The sequence below is a fragment of the Palaemon carinicauda genome, chromosome 37 (assembly GCF_036898095.1).
Source record: "Palaemon carinicauda isolate YSFRI2023 chromosome 37, ASM3689809v2, whole genome shotgun sequence".
In the NCBI taxonomy this organism is placed as follows: domain Eukaryota; kingdom Metazoa; phylum Arthropoda; class Malacostraca; order Decapoda; family Palaemonidae; genus Palaemon; species Palaemon carinicauda.
The window spans coordinates 68,245,099-68,263,265 of record NC_090761.1 but is presented as its reverse complement, the minus strand read 5'-3'; the positions used below and the strand labels follow the sequence as shown (position 1 = coordinate 68,263,265).

The 18,167-nt window shown below is 38.9% G+C and overlaps 1 protein-coding gene across 1 annotated transcript in view; it reads right to left on the bottom strand.

Annotated features, from left to right (window-relative positions):
- The window catches only part of LOC137629764 (transmembrane protein 117-like), a 188,393-nt gene extending 176,951 nt beyond the window's left edge, over window positions 1–11,442 (bottom strand). Inside the window, exon 1 of the mRNA XM_068361382.1 lies at window positions 10,112–11,442. Coding sequence (XP_068217483.1) covers window positions 10,112–10,979 — 868 coding nt within the window. The 5' untranslated portion in view covers window positions 10,980–11,442. The remainder of the gene's footprint in view (window positions 1–10,111) is intronic.
- Window positions 11,443–18,167: the final 6,725 nt, after the last annotated feature.

Genomic DNA, 18,167 nt, shown 5'->3' with positions numbered 1-18,167 from the left:
TTCGAGGTTCGATGAACTCTCTCTCTCTCTCTCTCTCTCTCTCTCTCTCTCTCTCTCTCTCTCTCTCTCTCTCTCTCTCTCTCTCTGACATATATGAAAGAGAAGATAAAAGACGATAAAGTTCAAGGTTCGATGAACTAATTCTCTCTCTCTCTCTCTCTCTCCTCTCTCTCTCTCTCTCTCTCTCTCTCTCTCCTCTCTCTCTCTCTCTCTCTCTGACATATATAAGAAATCATAAAAAGAATAAATTTCAAGGTTCGATGAACACCTTCTCTCTCTCTCTCTCTCTCTCTCTCTCTCTCTCTCTCTCTCTCTCTCTCTCTCTCTCTCTCTCTCTCTCTCTCTCTCTCTGTGTGAAAAGAACGAGAATGAAGTCCGAGGGTCATGAACTCTTTCCAGATAGAGAAGACAGATTGGGATTAGTAATATCCGTTACGAGGCCAGAATAAAGGGTCCATCGATTGACCTGGTTCCTGGAACACACTGAGGATCAGTAATAACTCTTTCATTTTAATTGCAATGAAGGATCGTGCAAAGCGAATGCTATCGGGTATCATCTTTTGTAATTATGAAATGCTATAGACTGATAGGAGGAATAAATAAATATTTTTTCGGAAGTGTCAACTTGGTTTAAGTTGTGGTACGTATTACAGAGGCTTATAATAATAATAATAATAATAATAATAATAATAATAATAATAATAATAGTAGTAGTAGTAGTAGTAGTAGTAATAATGATAATAAATGATAATAGCAACTTCCCACGGTGTCCAAAAATGTATATATAAATTATTTTTTAGAGTAAATAAATCAGTAACGTCAATACAATTCAAAATCTTTTGAAAATAGTAAAAAAAGTAATTTGAAAGTATAGAAAAGTAGCGATGAAGGAAAAAAAATAAAATAAAAGTATTAAATGTACGGCATAGAAAGGCGTTGTACCGAATAACGTTATGAAATTCCATTCATATAAATATTGGAGTTCCACTAAGAGTTCATTTTACCAGAAGACGCACTCCCCAAGAGAGATTAGTTCACCAAACTTTCGACTGGGCTCCACAAGGCACTAGATGAGTTGGAAGTCTCAGGCCTACATGGCTGACGAATATGAAGCGTATAGTGGGAGATGATGAATGGAGAAGTATTGATTTAAAGCAGTGGTTCCCAACCTGGGGGAAATTTCCCCCTGGAGGGAAATATGAAGCTTCCAGGTGGGAAATAGTTACACTACCTACTAACTAAAACAAGCAGAAAATTTCCTCATAGTACGTGCGGCAATTTGTTATTAGCCATTCAATTGTGATATGATCATATCAGTTCTCACTGACATGATATTCAAGGGGAGAATTAGAGTATCATGCCCATTTCTGATGCAGGCGAGTGGGCATGAGGGCTGGGCGGGGCATGAAGGGGGAAATCTGGATGGTTGAACTGGGTGCAGGGGGGGAAATGACAGAAAAAAAAGGTTGGGAACCACTGATTTAAAGGAAGCTTTTTACTCAGGTTCATATTTGAATCTTTAACTCGTTTAAAAAATTCTAGTGAGAAATAGCAACTATTTGTTTATTTCCTAAACTAAATAAGAATAATAAGAATTTAGAGCCTTTGGGACAAATTGGATGTAAAACCTAAAAGATATGACTGAAAACCACAGTTCAAAAGGGAAATAAACACAAAAATACCACCTAACCTAACTTAGGAGACTCCCGAAGGAGGCTAACTCCACAACGACACCCCCCTAAACGACCATATCCTTTGCTTACCCTAAGAGTAAGTATTAACCTGTGTTGGCAAAGTAACACTAAATCATAATTCTTAAATCATTAAACTAGCTTCATATTATCGTATTTCAGACCAAGATAAAGAACACCCCAATAAATAAAATCCATTTATTATTATTATTATTATTAGTAGTAGTAGTAGTAGTAGTATTTTACTTTCTAAGTTACAACCCTACTTGGAAAAATATGATGCTATAAGACTAGGGGCTCCAACAGGGAAAATAGCCCAATGAGGAAAGGAAAAGAGAAAAAATGAAATAGTTTCAGAACAGTAACAACATTAGCATTAATATTTCCTATATAAAACTATAAAAACTTTAACTTTGACAAGTAATAAGAAAATTACGTCTGTCCCAACCAACTACATTCCCCCCCCCCCCCCCCAAATAATTCAAACACCCCTTTCCCTTAACATCCAGAGAAAAATAAACACCAACTGCCATCCAAATCGAACATTAGAACCAGGTGAACTTCGACGGGAATCTATATCAGCCCCAAAAACCCAATATCACTCATTTCCCCTCGACGCCTCGGCAGGAACCGTCCGTGGAAGGCCTATGTTCGAAGCCATTCACGCACGCCTCGCCCGATGTGCTGGAGTGCCACTCGGAGTTCAATTTACCGGAAGACGTAATCAGATCGTGGGTTGGTTTCCTCTCTCACGTGGGTGAGAGAGAAGAGATTGCAACATGAGGTTTTGCCCTGAAGGTGTTTTATTTCCTCTCTCTTCTCTCTCTCTCTCTCTCTCTCTCTCTCTCTCTCTCTCTCTCTCTCTCTCTGGCTTCGCTTGTTATTGATTAAGTCTGAAGGTGTACTCAGGCCTCTGGGTATCACTTTCGAAGCGTAGGAGTCGAAGGACCGACCAGGTGGGTTTTCGGGTTGGTTACCTGGTAGGCTTTCAGGTACGTTACCTGGTAGGCTTTCAGGTAGGTTTTCAGGTTGGTTACTTGGTCGGCTTTCAGGTAGCTTTTCAGGTTGGTTACCAGGAAAGCTTTCAGGTAGGTTACCTGGTAGGCTTTCAGGTAGGTGTTCATGTAGGTTAGCAGGTAGGCTTCGGGATAGGCTTTCAGGTAGATTTCCAGGTAGGTTACCAGGTAGGTATCCAGGTAGGTTACCAGGTAGGTTACCAGATAAGCTACCAGGTATATTACAAGGTAGAATTCAGGAAGGTCACCAGGTAGGTTTCCAGGTTGGTTTTCAGGTACGCTTTCAAGTAGGCTCCCAGGTAGGTTTCATAGGCTTCCAGGTTAGTTTCCAGACATGCTTCAAGGTAGATTTTTAGACAGGCTTCCAGGTATACTTTCAGATAGGTTTCCAGGTAGGTTTCATAGGCTTCCATGTAGGTTTTTAGACAGGCTTCCAGGTATACTTTCAGATAGGTTTCCAGGTAGGTTTCATAGGCTTCCGGGTAGATTTTTAGACAGGCTTCCAGGTATACTTTCAGATAGGTTTCCAGGTAGGTTTCATAGGCTTCCAGGTAGGTTTTCAGGTAGACCTTTAAACAGGATTCCAGGGAGGCTCTCAGACAGGTGAGTAAGTGCGTGCGTGCGTGTGTGTGTGTGTGTGTGCGTGTTTGTTTACAGTTACAAGATTGCCTGAATGTGCCAGCCACTGACGCGAGATGTCAATACAAATAATCGGCCTATGTGGGAGTAAAAATAGAGTAAACATACGTACATACATACGCACATAACCCACATACATGCTTCTTACTGGCACCGTTTAATGCAACGTACGTCTAGTCTTCTATCACATCTTTGGAGGGAGAACCAATCCAATTTAATAAGCGTATCATTTAATGAAATGTCTCACGCGGTCCTCTAAATAGAATTTCTTAGAAGTGAAGCACAACACGTTGCATCAGTTTAAATAATTTTTCCATCAACAATACTTTATTACTTATATGAAATGTTCATACTGTATAAATATATACACAAACATATATTATACATAAATACATATATATGTATCCATTATTTCAGTAGTAAAAAGACTGAATTTGACAGTGAAGGAAACGATGTACTCTTCCAAAGGCAATTAAGACGATCGATGAAGTAAATGTATACCGTATATACTGTATATATATATATATATATATATATATATATATATATATATATATATATATATATATATATATATATATATACATATATACACACATATATATATATATATATATATGTATATAAATACATATATATATATATATATATATATATATATATATATATTTGTATACATACACACACACATACATATATATACACACATATATACATATATATACATAAGTTTTTATAGTATATATATGAAAGATCTATTTCAATGCTGTTACTGTTCTAAAAATAATCTATATTAATTGTTCATCACTTTTCTTGTAGTTTCCTTATTTCCTTTCCTCACAGGGCTATTTTCCTTATTGGAGCCCTCGGGCTTATATAGCATCCTGCTTTTCCAACTAGGGTTGTAGCTTAGTAAGTAAGTAAGTAAGTAATAATAATAATAATAATAATAATAATAATAATAATAATAATAAAATATCAAGAGAAATTGCCTTGGGCTAAACTTAATTAGCCCAAAAGATTTAGGATGTATTTCCTGGGTGTATTTATAGACTAAATTTACGTCATAATAAAATACAGTTTTGTTTGATTTCTAATGCTTTTAGATAAACTTTTACAGGCTGTTTCATCACTGCAATCACTATTATAAGATGTTTCCTCACTGTAATCACTCCTGTAAGTGTTTCATTACTGTCATCACTATTACGAGATGTTTCCTCACTGCCATCCCTCCTGTAAGTGTTTCATCACTGCCATCACTATTACGAGATGTTTCCTCACTGTCAGCACTCCTGTAAGTGTTTCATCACTGTCATCACTATTACGAGATGTTTCCTCACTGTCAGCACTCCTGTAAGTGTTTCATCACTGTCATCACTATTACGAGATGTTTCCTCACTGTCAGCACTCCTGTAAGTGTTTCATCACTGTCATCACTATTACGAGATGTTTCCTCACTGTCAGCACTCCTGTAAGTGTTTCATCACTGTCATCACTATTACGAGATGTTTCCTCACTGTCATCACTCCTGTAAGTGTTTCATCACTGTCATCACTATTACGAGATGTTTCCTCACTGTCATCACTCCTGTAAGTGTTTCATCACTGTCATCACTATTACGAGATGTTTCCTCACTGTCAGCACTCCTGTAAGTGTTTCATCACTGCCATCACTATTACGAGATGTTTCCTCACTGTCATCACTCCTGTAAGTGTTTCATCACTGCAATCACTATTACAAGATGTTTCCTCACTGTCATCACTTCTGTAAGTGTTTCATTATTGCCATCACTATTACGAGATGTTTCCTCACTGTCATCACTCCTGTAAGTGTTTCATCACTGCAATCACTATTACGAGATGTTTCCTCACTGTCATCACTCCTGTAAGTGTTTCATCACTGTCATCACTATTACGAGATGTTTCCTCACTGTCATCACTCCTGTAAGTGTTTCATCACTGTCATCACTATTACGAGATGTTTCCTCACTGTCATCACTCCTGTAAGTGTTTCATTACTGCCATCACGACTATAAGCTGTTTCATTACTGCCATCACGACTATAAGCTGTTTCATTACTGCCATCACTACTATAAGCTGTTTCATTACTGCCATCACTACTGTAAGCTGTTTCATTACTGCCATCACTACTGTAAGCTGTTTCATTACTGCCATCACTACTGTAAGCTGTTTCATTACTGCCATCACTACTATAAGCTGTTTCATTACTGCCATCACTACTGTAAGCTGTTTCATTACAGCCATCACGACTATAAGCTGTTTCATTACAGCCATCACTACTATAAGCTGTTTCATTACTGCCATCACTACTGTAAGCTGTTTCATTACAGCCATCACGACTATAAGCTGTTTCATTACTGCCATCACTACTATAAGCTGTTTCATTACTGCCATCACTACTATAAGCTGTTTCATTACTGCCATCACGACTATAAGCTGTTTCATTACAGCCATCACTACTATAAGCTGTTTCATTACTGCCATCACTACTATAAGCTGTTTCATTACAGCCATCACTACTATAAGCTGTTTCATTACTGCCATCACTACTATAAGCTGTTTCATTACAGCCATCACGACTATAAGCTGTTTCATTACAGCCATCACTACTATAAGCTGTTTCATTACTGCCATCACGACTATAAGCTGTTTCATTACTGCCATCACTACTGTAAGCTGTTTCATTACAGCCATCACGACTATAAGCTGTTTCATTACAGCCATCACGACTATAAGCTGTTTCATTACTGCCATCACTACTATAAGCTGTTTCATTACTGCCATCACTACTATAAGCTGTTTCATTACTGCCATCACGACTATAAGCTGTTTCATTACTGCCATCACTACTATAAGCCGTTTCATTACTGCCATCACTACTATAAGCTGTTCATTACTGCCATCACTACTGTAAGCTGTTTCATTACTGCCATCACTACTGTAAGCTGTTTCATTACAGCCATCACGACTATAAGCTGTTTCATTACAGCCATCACGACTATAAGCTGTTTCATTACTGCCATCACTACTATAAGCTGTTTCATTACTGCCATCACTACTATAAGCTGTTTCATTACTGCCATCACTACTATAAGCCGTTTCATTACTGCCATCACGACTATAAGCTGTTCCCTAATTTCATATTTACCTAAAAGTATACAAATTAACCTTAAAATGATGATTATCTGCATCAAAAGTAGGTAAATTAACCCAAAAAGGTAAAAGAGCGACAATGAAATTTCTGACCGGAGCTCGGAAACTACATCAATACCTGTACTTTACCTTTCTAAAACAGATAAATAGCTAGGCCTTTTGAAGAGCGTATCTATATCAAGAGCAGGGTAAAAAAAAAACAGTATCTTAAGGATATGATACTGTATAAATTAACCCATTTTAATTCCTAATTTCTGATTCCTATGAAGATGAGATCATAAACCTCTAGAAGGACGTCTTTGCCAGGTTTTCGTATTTACAAACTTCCAACTTAAAAGGATAAAGTTGCTCGGACCAGGGAGGGTCAGGCAATGGCTGTTCATGAATCAACATGTAGACCTATAGGCTCTCCCGAACCACATTCCCTAACGGACAAGGATGGTGAGGTTGCAGACACTACAAGAAACTATCGAGCTTGAGCGGGGCTCGAACTCCCATCTAACAGATTGCCTGGCATAGGCGTATCCAGTGAGCTAGCAAAACCTATAGGCTCCCTCAAACCCCCGTCCCTACCTCAAATGGATGGTGAGGTCGCAGACACTACAAGAAACTATCGAGCTCGAGCAGGGCTCGAACTTCAGTCCAACAGATTACCTGGCATGGACATTTTCAATAAGCTATCATAGCTTTGATCAACTTGACAACATACCCTTTCTAATAATCACTTCAAGTTTAAACAAAAACAGATACATTATACCAAGACGAGTTCAAACTTAAACTTGGCCAGCGTATACAAGAAAAGAATGTAATTAATTAGACAACACACCTTCATCCACTAATTAGGTTATTTAAACACGAAAGAAATAAATGAGAAATAAAGTGAAACTAACGGAGGAACCTCACTTAGAATGAAAACAACACTTCTCTTGCAGCTTTAAATGTGTTTCCAGTTTGCGAACTTTAAATGTGTTTCCAGTTTGCGAACTTTAAATGTGTTTCCAGTTTGCGAACTTTAAATGTGTTTCCAGTTTGCGAACTTTAAATGTGTTTCCAGTTTGCGAACTTTAAATGTGTTTCCAGTTTGCGAATCGATCGTGAACATGTATGAAATATGTTTTTCTGGAAACAGTTATGACTAATCTCAGTTCCTCTTACTTCCGGATAATTTACAAAAAGGGTTATCTTCCTTCTTTTTTTCTAGCAGAAATAAGTAAAACATTAATAATGGAGCTGGGGGGGAGAGTTACTGCTCCCCGCACTCTAGTTTTGGGGTGTTCCCTGCTGCTTCCTCCTGTGCCTTAGATGACCGCGGAGGTAGCAGCAGTAAGGGATTCAGCATTATGAAGCTTCATCTGTGGTGGATAATGTGGGAGGTTGGGCTGTGGCACCCTAGCAGTACCAGCTGAACTCGGCTGAGTCCCTGGTTAGGCTGGAGGAACGTAGAGAGTAGAGGTCCCCTTTTTGTTTTGTTTCATTGTTGATGTCGGCTACCCCCCAAAATTGGGGGAAGTGCCTTTGGTATATGTATGTATATATTTGTACCGCACGTGTTTCACATACACGTGTACAATGTTTAAAGGTCACTCATGAATGGCAGAGGCAAAGGACAGGGACATTGCCCTATCAAGCAGGACAATGCCCTAGAGACTGACCATATTACATATGATCAGCGCCCAATCCCTCTCCCTACCCTAGCTGAGACCAAGGAGGGTCAGGCAAAGGCTGCTGATGACTCACCAGATAGACCTATAGGCTTCCCGAAAACCATAAATACTTAGCTCACAAGAATGGTGAGGTTGCAGCAAGCAGAGGAACTAACGAGTTTGAGCGGGACTTGAGCCCCAGTCTGGCAATCACCAGGCAAGGACGCTACCACCAGGCCACCACAACCCTAATAACGGTATTTTCTTTTTATTGTTTGTCTCGCTCTACACCTCTCTGTTAACAGAACCGCGTTAAGCCTACCTTTTCATGAATTGATTTATTTGAGTTTTTGTGACCTCCTTTCACGGAAACTTGTTATAAAAGCTCGCTGTCTGTTGAAATACAGTTAGTTTTAGTTACTACCTATCTGGCGATACGGACATATTTCATTAAGAAAAAAAAAATCATACAGAGGGCATGAACTAAATTGCAGGATTCATGAAATCCCTTTAATATTGGATATAAAATAATTTGTATATTTCATGAAATCCCTTTGATAATTGGCATAAACTAAATAGAAAGTTTCACGACATACCTTTAAAAGTGAGCATAAAATAATTAGTAGGTTTCACAAAATCCCTTTAATAAAAAGCACTGACTAATTTGCAATTTCAAGAAATTCCCTCAATAAAAGAAATTTGCAGATTTCACAAAATCCCTTTATTAAATAGCATAAAGTAATTTGCACATTTCTCGAAATCTCTTTAATAATAGTCAGAAAGTAATTAGCAGATTTCATGAAATCCCTATAATAATAGTCATAAAGTTACTAGCAAATTTCACGAAATCCCTTTAATAATGGTCATAAATTAACCAGCAGATTTCACGAAATCCCTTTTCAACGAGCAACAACAAAACACACTTTCTTTTGACCCAATCCACATTAACCTTTTGATGACATTAAAGATATACCTCCGTTAAAGTCATATAATCATACCGAGTTTCTTCGTACCATAAAGTTTTAAAGGCCGCTCATGAATGGCAGAGGCAAGGGACAGTGACATTGTTCTATCATGCAAGACAGACCGCAAGCCCCCTCTCGCCCCAAGCTATGACCAAGGAGGGCCAGGTAATGGCTGCTGATAATTCAGCAGATAGACCTATAGGCTCCCCAAAAGCCCTCATCATTAGCTCACAAAGATGATGAGGTGGCAGTGATGAAAGGAACTAACGAGTTTTAGCGGGACTCGAATCCCAGTATGGCAATCACCGGGCAAGGACGCTACCACCATGGCACCACAACCCTATAATTATTATATACCTCAAAACGTCATAGCATACTAATACCATGCCGATAGCCACTCCCTACTTAGTTATGTTTGCCAACTGAGATTTTATTTCGGAACATGGCAGGATCTTCAGACGGAGAAGTTTCTCAAAATTGATGTATTTTATTCTGATTGATTGTGTAGCCGAGAGAGAGAGAGAGAGAGAGAGAGAGAGAGAGAGAGAGAGAGAGAGAGAGAGAGAGAGAGAGAGAGAGAGAGAGAGAGAGAGAGAGAATAATAAATTCCCCTTTTACTTAATTTCTAAATTTCTAGATTAACAGGATTTTTAACATCCCCTTTACAATCGTCGGTACAATACACAATAGATGAGATAGATAAGGCATATTATGTACTCAGAGAATAGTCAAGGACTCACAGAATACAGTGAAGTACTCAAAGAATAGGGTTAAATACTCAGAATACAGCGAAGTACTCAGAGAATACAGATTATTACTCACTTTTTACAGTTGAGTACTCACCAAATACAATAAAGTGCTCACAGAAAACTGTGAAGTGCTCCCAGTATTCGTAATAGTCAAGAATTCACAGAATAGTACAGTACTCAAATAAAATAGTTAAATACTCACAGAATCCAGCAGAGGCACAGAACTGGTTCTTACCTGCGTGAGAGTGAGAGACAGGATCTTCAGCAAAGAGTAGAAAGTTGCAGAAGATGTTTAGGTAAGCCACGATGAGCCTCAGCCAGGGATGCTGGAAATAATATCTCAGGTCCTTGTCCATGTAGTAAGAGTATTGACTCTGAGAGTCCAAGGACTTTCGTCGCACTAGAGGAGGTCCTCCACCACTGCACTCCTCCTCCGTCCATCGCCTCTCGAGGGAGGTCGAAGAACCGCATCCGTTAGCGGTGCCGCCGCCTGCCCCGGCAGCTTCCAGAGTGTTGGCCATGCCAGTGCATTCTTCCGCCGGAGTGTAGATGTTGGTGTGTAGGTCAAGGGTCTCACCGAAGTTCAGTCGCTTTTGGATCTTGGTTTTTACGTCGCCCTTCTCCACTTGCACGACGGAGTGGGCGATGGTCGTCGGCCGGGTCGGGGAGTAGAGGGAATCCGAGGCAAACCTCGTGATGGGTGCTAGGGCTGGGAGGGAGGGCGTGAGGTCCTGAGGTGACGTGGTCTTCAGAGGGTCAGCCGAGGAATGGTAATCCGGGTAGGGGCTTCTGGGCATGGCATCTCCCGACAGCTCAGCCAGGTTCCAGGACACACTGCGGCCATAGGAGGCACCGCAGGAACTCCCCCCGTCGATGTACGAAAGCTGGGGCGACACCTCCCTCCAGAAGTTGAAATGACGGCTTGGGGCGGAGGCTGGTGTGAGGGCGCGTGGGGTAATGGGCGTGGGCATCCCACCATCACTGAGGTCGCAGCTGGCTGCTCGACGAGCTTCTAAGGTGGTTATGATCTTCTCCAGCTGTTCCAGTTGATGGGACCCCCCACCCTCAGGGAAGTCCTGTCCCCCACCCTCCGCCCCCTCCATGTTAAATGCTAGGTGGTGGGGGGGTCTTTGCTTTGCTTCCTGCCCTTCATCACGACGGAGACGCCCCTGGGTGGTGAGGGGGACGCCCACCGAACCAGCACCACCACCGTCTTTGTGCCCCGTCACCCTGCTGCCGCCCTTGCTCACTGTATTTCACTCTCTCTCTCTCTTTCACCCTTATTTAATACCAACCACCTCGATTTCAATAACAATAACAACACTACTAAAACTGAAAAGTTCGAGGGGCACCGTCCGATGCCCCCTTCTAGATGCAAACTACCCGACGCCACGTCTACACAATGGCAAGGGCGCTTCCAGCATGGCGATGCAGTCGGACTGGAGGAGTTGGAGGAGGAGGTGGTGGAGGAGGAAGAGGTGGAGGTACACTGGCCACGGGCGTTGAGGTCCCCGGCATCCTGGGTGTGAGGTTACGCGGTACAGGTCACTGTGGAGGTGCCTGTGGAGGATACAGATTGGGAAAATAAGAATTAGTTTTAGATTGCATTTTATGGGGTTCTTCTGTATACATACATATATATATATATATATATATATATATATATATATATATATATATATATATATATATATATATATATATATATATATAGTTTACCTATTCTTTAAAAGAAAACTCTGACTATCTACTCCTTTTAACCAATTTCATACAAGTTTTATTTTTTACTATTTACTCCTTAGGAAAGAAATAGACATTCGATCTATGAAGAGAAAAAAGAAACAAAATCATTTAGAAAATTAGTAAATAAATAATTGAAGTGCTCCAGTATTATCTAATAATTATTCAAGTGTTTTTCAAAATCTACTTCTTCTCCTTAGTGAATTAAGACATTTAAATTATGAAGAGGAAAAACAAACCATAATAATTTCAAGGGGTCCTTGCATAAATACATAGTGTAGTTAAGTTATTTTATACAGGTTTTATTTTCTATTTGTCTATTCCTTAGGGAATAAATAGACATAATAATAATAATAATAATAATAATAATAATAATAATAATAATAATAATAGCTAGCGGAACCCGTGTAAATCACACGAAATGATATTTTCAATACTAATTATCTTGTTCCTAACCTAGACATGTTTGAATAAAATGTCCTGAGATTAACTTTATAATCTAGATTATGGAAATTGATAGAACTCTAATTTTTGACTAATATTTAAAAAAAGAGTCAGGGGCTAAAGACAAAATTGGGAAAACTATATAATATGTGCTTTGGTTAAGTAATCAAAGTCTAATGTGAATTTGTAAGAGTGTACCATGAAATTATTTCCGTTTTCTTTAAAGCGTGACGCACAAAATAAATAACACACACACGCTATCATATCAATATATAGATAATAATAATAATAATAATAATAATAAGTGTATTAGCACTAATAAAATTAGGATTGCATTAGTAAAAAAGATTTTTTTTCTTATTATTAATTTCAGATACAAATATAAGCGTTGCTAAGCAATTGATAAAAGAGCAAAATCCCAATAAGAAAATGGGTTAATTTGCCAGGTTTTTTTTCTAACCAGGACAAAAAAGATTATTATTTACAGGGAACCATCAAGTGTTGGTTATTATTATTATTATTATTATTATTATTATTATTATTATTATTGGTGTTGTTATTATTATCAATAGTATTGACATCATTATTAATATTATCATTACTATTATTACAATCTAAGCTATAACTCTAGTTGGAAAAGCAAGATGCTATAAGCCCGAGGGCTCCAACAAGGAAAAATAGCCCAGTGTGGAAAGGAAACAAGGAAATGAACAAACTACAGGAGAAGTAATAAACAATCAAAATAAAATGTTTTAAGAAAAGTAGCAACATTAAATAAAATCTTATGTGAACCATAAGAACTTAAAAAGAAAGAGGAAGATAAAAAGAGAGAACAGTATGCCCGAGTGTACCCCCAAGCAAGAAAACTCTAACCCAAGACAGTGGAAGGCCATGGTACAGAGGCTATGTCACTACCTAAGGCTAGAGAACAGTGGTTTAATTTTGGAGTGTCCCTTTAGATGAGCTGCTTACCCTAACTATAGAGTCTCTTCTACCCTTACCAAGAGGAGAGTAGCCACTGAACAAATAGCATACAGTGCAGTAGTTAACCCATTGGGTGAAGAAGAATTATTTGGTAATCTGTGTTGTCCGGTGTATGAGGAAAGAGTAGAATGGGAAAAGAATAGGTCAGACTCTTCAGTGTATGTGTAGGCAAAGGGAAAAGAACAGTAACCAGAGAGAGAGTGATCAAATGTATTACTGTCTGGCCAAGTAAAGGACCCCCAAACTCTCTAGCGGTAATATCTCAACGGGTGGCTGGTGCCCTGGCCAACCTACTACGTATAGGTTGAGAGACGAGAAATCTCAATCAGCTTTTGAACTACTAGTGCATTTACAAATTTGCACTTAAATAAAGAAAACCACAAAAATACGATACACTTACAATTGGTGTACCGTTGCATTAAAATATTTGCATCTAAATAAAAAAAATAATATACACTTACAATCGGTGTACCGTTGCATTAAAAAATTTGCACATAAATAAAAAAATAAGATACACTTACAATCAGTGTACCATTGCATTAAAATATTTTCAAATAAATGAAAAAAAAATAAGATACACTTACAATTGGTGTACCGTTGCATTAAAAAATTTGCATATAAATAAAAAAATAAGATACACTTACAATTGGTGTACCGTTGCATTAAAATATTTGCAAATAAATGGAAAAATAAAAGAAAGATACACTTACAATCGGTGTACCATTGCATTAAAATATTTGCAAATAAATGGAAAAAAAACAAATGAAAAATACACTTATAATCGGTGTACCATTACATTAAAATATTTGCACATGAATAAAAAAAAAACACAAAAATAAGATACATTTACAATCGATGTACCATTGCATTCACAAATTTGCACTAACCACTCGAAAATATTATAGAAATCAAATAAAAAAAAAAAACAGAGTAAATGATCCTTCATTGAACAGACCTCAGAGTATTGGATCGATACGAGGTATGAGACATCTCTTCTCCGGGTCCACCACGAGAAGAAAGAACGAAAGAGAAGAGGAAATTAAGTGAGATAATTAGGATTCCGCTCAAGAACAGTCCACAGAGAGAGAGAGAGAGAGAGAGAGAGAGAGAGAGAGAGAGAGAGAGAGAGAGAGCTACATCCCTTCCCTGTTTCATTGAGAGAGAGAGACTCCACTCCTTCCGTTACATTAAAAGAGAGAGAGAGAGAGAGAGAGAGAGCTACATCCCTTCCCTGTTTCATTGAGAGAGACTCCACTCCTTCCGTTACATTAAAGAGAGAGAGAGAGAGAGAGAGAGAGAGAGAGAGAGAGAGAGACTCTACTCCTTCCCTGTTACATTAAGAGAGAGAGAGAGAGAGAGAAAGAGGGAGAGAGCTGCATCTCTTCACTGTTACATTGAGAGAGAGAGAAAGAGAGAGAGAGAGAGAGAGAGAGAGAGAGAGAGAGGGCGCTGCATCCCTTCACTGTTACATTGAGAGAGAGAGAGAGAGAGAGAGAGAGAGAGAGACGTCGTCCTCTATCCAGCTATTCACTCGAGAAGCCCCAACAAAGACCCAAAAGAATTCAGATCAAGAACCAATGACACCATTCACAGGAAGAAATGAAGAAGAAAAAGAAGCAGAAAAAGAAGAAGCCTCATGCAATAGAAGTGTTTCTCTTCATGAGGGAAGTGTCTCTACATTTCTGATCCCCTTCTTCCCCCTCCCCCCTTCCTCCCTCTCACTCCCCCTCCCCCTCTTCGAATGTCAATACACAGAGGGACTAAGTCGTGGAAATGAATATTCGCTGCAAACACTCGTGTTTGCTTCTGCATGAAGTATTCAGTCCCCGCCCCACGTGCCTATTCGAGTGACGTCACTCAACGCACCATGTTTGTTTGGCACATAGAGAGTAACAGAGACGGGATGCTGCTGCTGCTATCTCTCTCCCTCTCTCTCTCTCTCTCTCTCTCTCTCAATGTAACAAGGAAGGATCATCTCTCTCTCTCTCTCTCTCCTCTCTCTCTCTCTCTCTCTCTCTCAAAGTAACAGGGAGTGGAGTTCTCTCTCTCTCTCTCTCTCTCTCTCTCTCTCTCTCTCTCTCTCTCTCTCTCTCTCTATCACAGGTAAAGAGTGGAGTTCTCTCTCTCTCCTCTCTCTCTCCTCTCTCTCTCTCTCTCTCTCTCTCCTCTCTCTTCAAAGTAACGGAAAGAGTAAAGATCTCTCTCTCTCTCTCTCTCTCTCTCTCTCTCTCTCTCTCTCTCTCTCTATCACAGGTAAAGAGTGGAGTTCTCTCTCTCTCTCTCTCTCTCTCTCTCTCTCTCTCTCTCTCTCTCTCTCTCAAAGTAACGAAAGAGTAAAGATCTCTCCCTCTCTCTCTCTCTCTCTCTCTCTCTCTCTCTCTCTCTCTCTCTCTCTCTCTCTCTCTGTCTTGGCACCTGATTGTCTTGGCACCTTAGTTGCCGAACTCAAAAAATAAGAACGAAAATGCCGTTGTAAAAGTATGTGAACTAGTTCCCACTTTAAAGTCAGATGATCTGGCAGGTAGGATTAATTTATTTAACGAAAATATATGTAAATGGTGCTGTGATAATGATGTAACCTTTATTAAAACTAATGATTACTTTAAACTGGGAACTGGTGGGGTAGATATACATTGCTATGATTGGCATGAAGATTTTGATTATGATAATTTGAGTAGAATCGGTGCAATAAGATTGTTAGATGCTATATCTTCTACGTCTCGAGTAAAAATAGTTTCAAGTGATTGGTCAAATAGAAAGCACATGCCTCTAATAGTTAATACAAATAGAAATGCGCCCTTTCAGGGAAAAGATAGTAATCAAACAAATAGGACTACGTTACGAAATCAGAGTAGAATTAACCCTTTACCCCCCACCATAAGGTTAAATTTCGAGCACATTTTGCTACATTTTTTTTAAATTGCTCTAACAGGCTTAATTTTTGTCCTAGAGAGGTCAGGTTGGTCTCATTCTTTGGAAAATGCCTGAAGTTTCTCAAAAAATTATCAAAAAATATGTTAAATATGTAATTAACAGTGTTTTGCAAGAACGTACCGGTACGTCCTTTGTGGGTGAAAGGTTAAGGGTTGAGAATCGTGATCCTCCTTATTCTCAAATAAACTTCAATGCCAGACACAGGTTCCCTGACACACGCATTTATAATAGAGGACATGGTGATCACCAGAGGGAAAATAATTATAGGCTACAAAATCGCGAAGCTCATTATGAAGCTCATTACCAGCAAAATGGCAATAGTTTCATGAACAGAAATAGAAAGGGGTGCTTTAACTGTGGTGAATTCAACCATGTTCAATCCCAACTGTAGATTTGACCATAAAATAAAATGTAATGTATGTCAGGAATATGGACATAAGAGTAGACTTTGCACCAAATATAATCATAATTATCATTAGGTAGTAGGCCGCACAGAGTAATTATCTGAAAATGTTTTATATTAATGCTCAATCTTTATTATGTCACAAACACGAAATAGAGCTTTTGGTAACACAACCACAAAATTGATGTATTGTGCATAAGTGAAACATGGTTGTCTTCGAATATGAGTGATGATTTTTCTAATATATCATCATATAATTTATACAGAGAGGACCACGGCAGAGGTGGTGGGGTGTGTGTGTATGTAAGAGACCATTTAAAGGTAACAAGAAGTGTTGGCTTTAATACCCTAACAACAACAAGGTAACCGAGTTTGATAACGGCCTTGAGAAGTAGAGGGAGTTGAATGTAAGTGGTTAACTCTACAGCACCGCTATTTACCCTCAGTTATTATTGGTTGCTTCTACCGCCATCCTAAATCTACTGTAGATTCTTTTAATTTTATTTTAGGCTCTCTTAAAAACGTAGTTCTAAGGAACAAACCTATTTTTATATTCGGCGATTTTAATGATGACCTTCTGAAAGCTGGTAATAAAATGGCTGGACTTATTGACAGTGTAAAGTTAGACCAACTGATCGACAGGCCTACTAGAGTAACTTCGAATTCATCAACTTTGATAGACCTCCTCATCACTAATAACAAAACTGTGGTAACTAAATTAGAAATATTGCCGGGCCCAATCGCAGACCATGAAGCAATTAGTATTTTAGTGAATATGAAAAAACCAAAGCGCTCTCCCATTTATAAAACTTTTCGCTGTTTACGGAATTATTCACAGAATACATATTGTAACTTACTACTTAATGAAGTGAACACTCTAAACACTATCTTGCATACAGATGACGTGAGTATTCAAGTTAATACGTCAACTTGAATGAATGGCGAGTGATTGTGACGCAGTTCCAGTAGGCCCTGCTGCTTCCTCCGGTGCCTTAGATGACCGCGGAGGTAGCAGCAGTAGGGGAGTCAGCATTATGAAGCTTCATCTGTGGTGGAAATGTGGGAGGTTGGGCTGTGGCACCCTAGCAGTACCAGCTGAACTCGGTTGAGTCCCTGATTAGGCTGAAGGAACATAGAGAGTAGAGGTCCCCTTTTTGTTTTGTTTCATTGTTGGTGTCGGCTACCCCCCAAAATTGGGGGAAGTGCCTTGGTATATGGATGGATGGACGTTAACTAACGTCATGAACCTAAGCATTGATACTTGCGCTCCCATTGTGACAAGACAATTACTACGCCCCCCAGCCCCTTGGATATCAGAGCAAATAAGGTCTGCGATAAAAGAAAGAGATCAAACACAAAGTTTTCTGAAACAAGATCCTTATAATGAACTACTTAGGGAGAATTATAGAGATAAGAAAAAGACAGTTAAATTAGTAATTGACGCTAGTCGTAAAGAACATTACAACAATGAATTTGAAAAAAATATAAAATGATATCTCAGCTACATGGAAAACTGCCAAAAAGATGCTTTCGAAAGTTACTAATAATGATTTTGAGTTAACTGAAAACAGCGAGGATGTATTAACCAAAACAGAAAATTTTAACAAATTTTTTTCCGGTGTAGGAAAAAGGACATTTGAAAAATCTCAAGAGGATTTGGCAAATAATGAAATCCTGTTGCAAGATATCAATCAGATTGATAATTCTAATGACAATTTACCTGTTTTTAGACCCTCACCTGTTGATTGCGAGGCTGTGATTTTAACTATTAAAAATATGAAAGAGA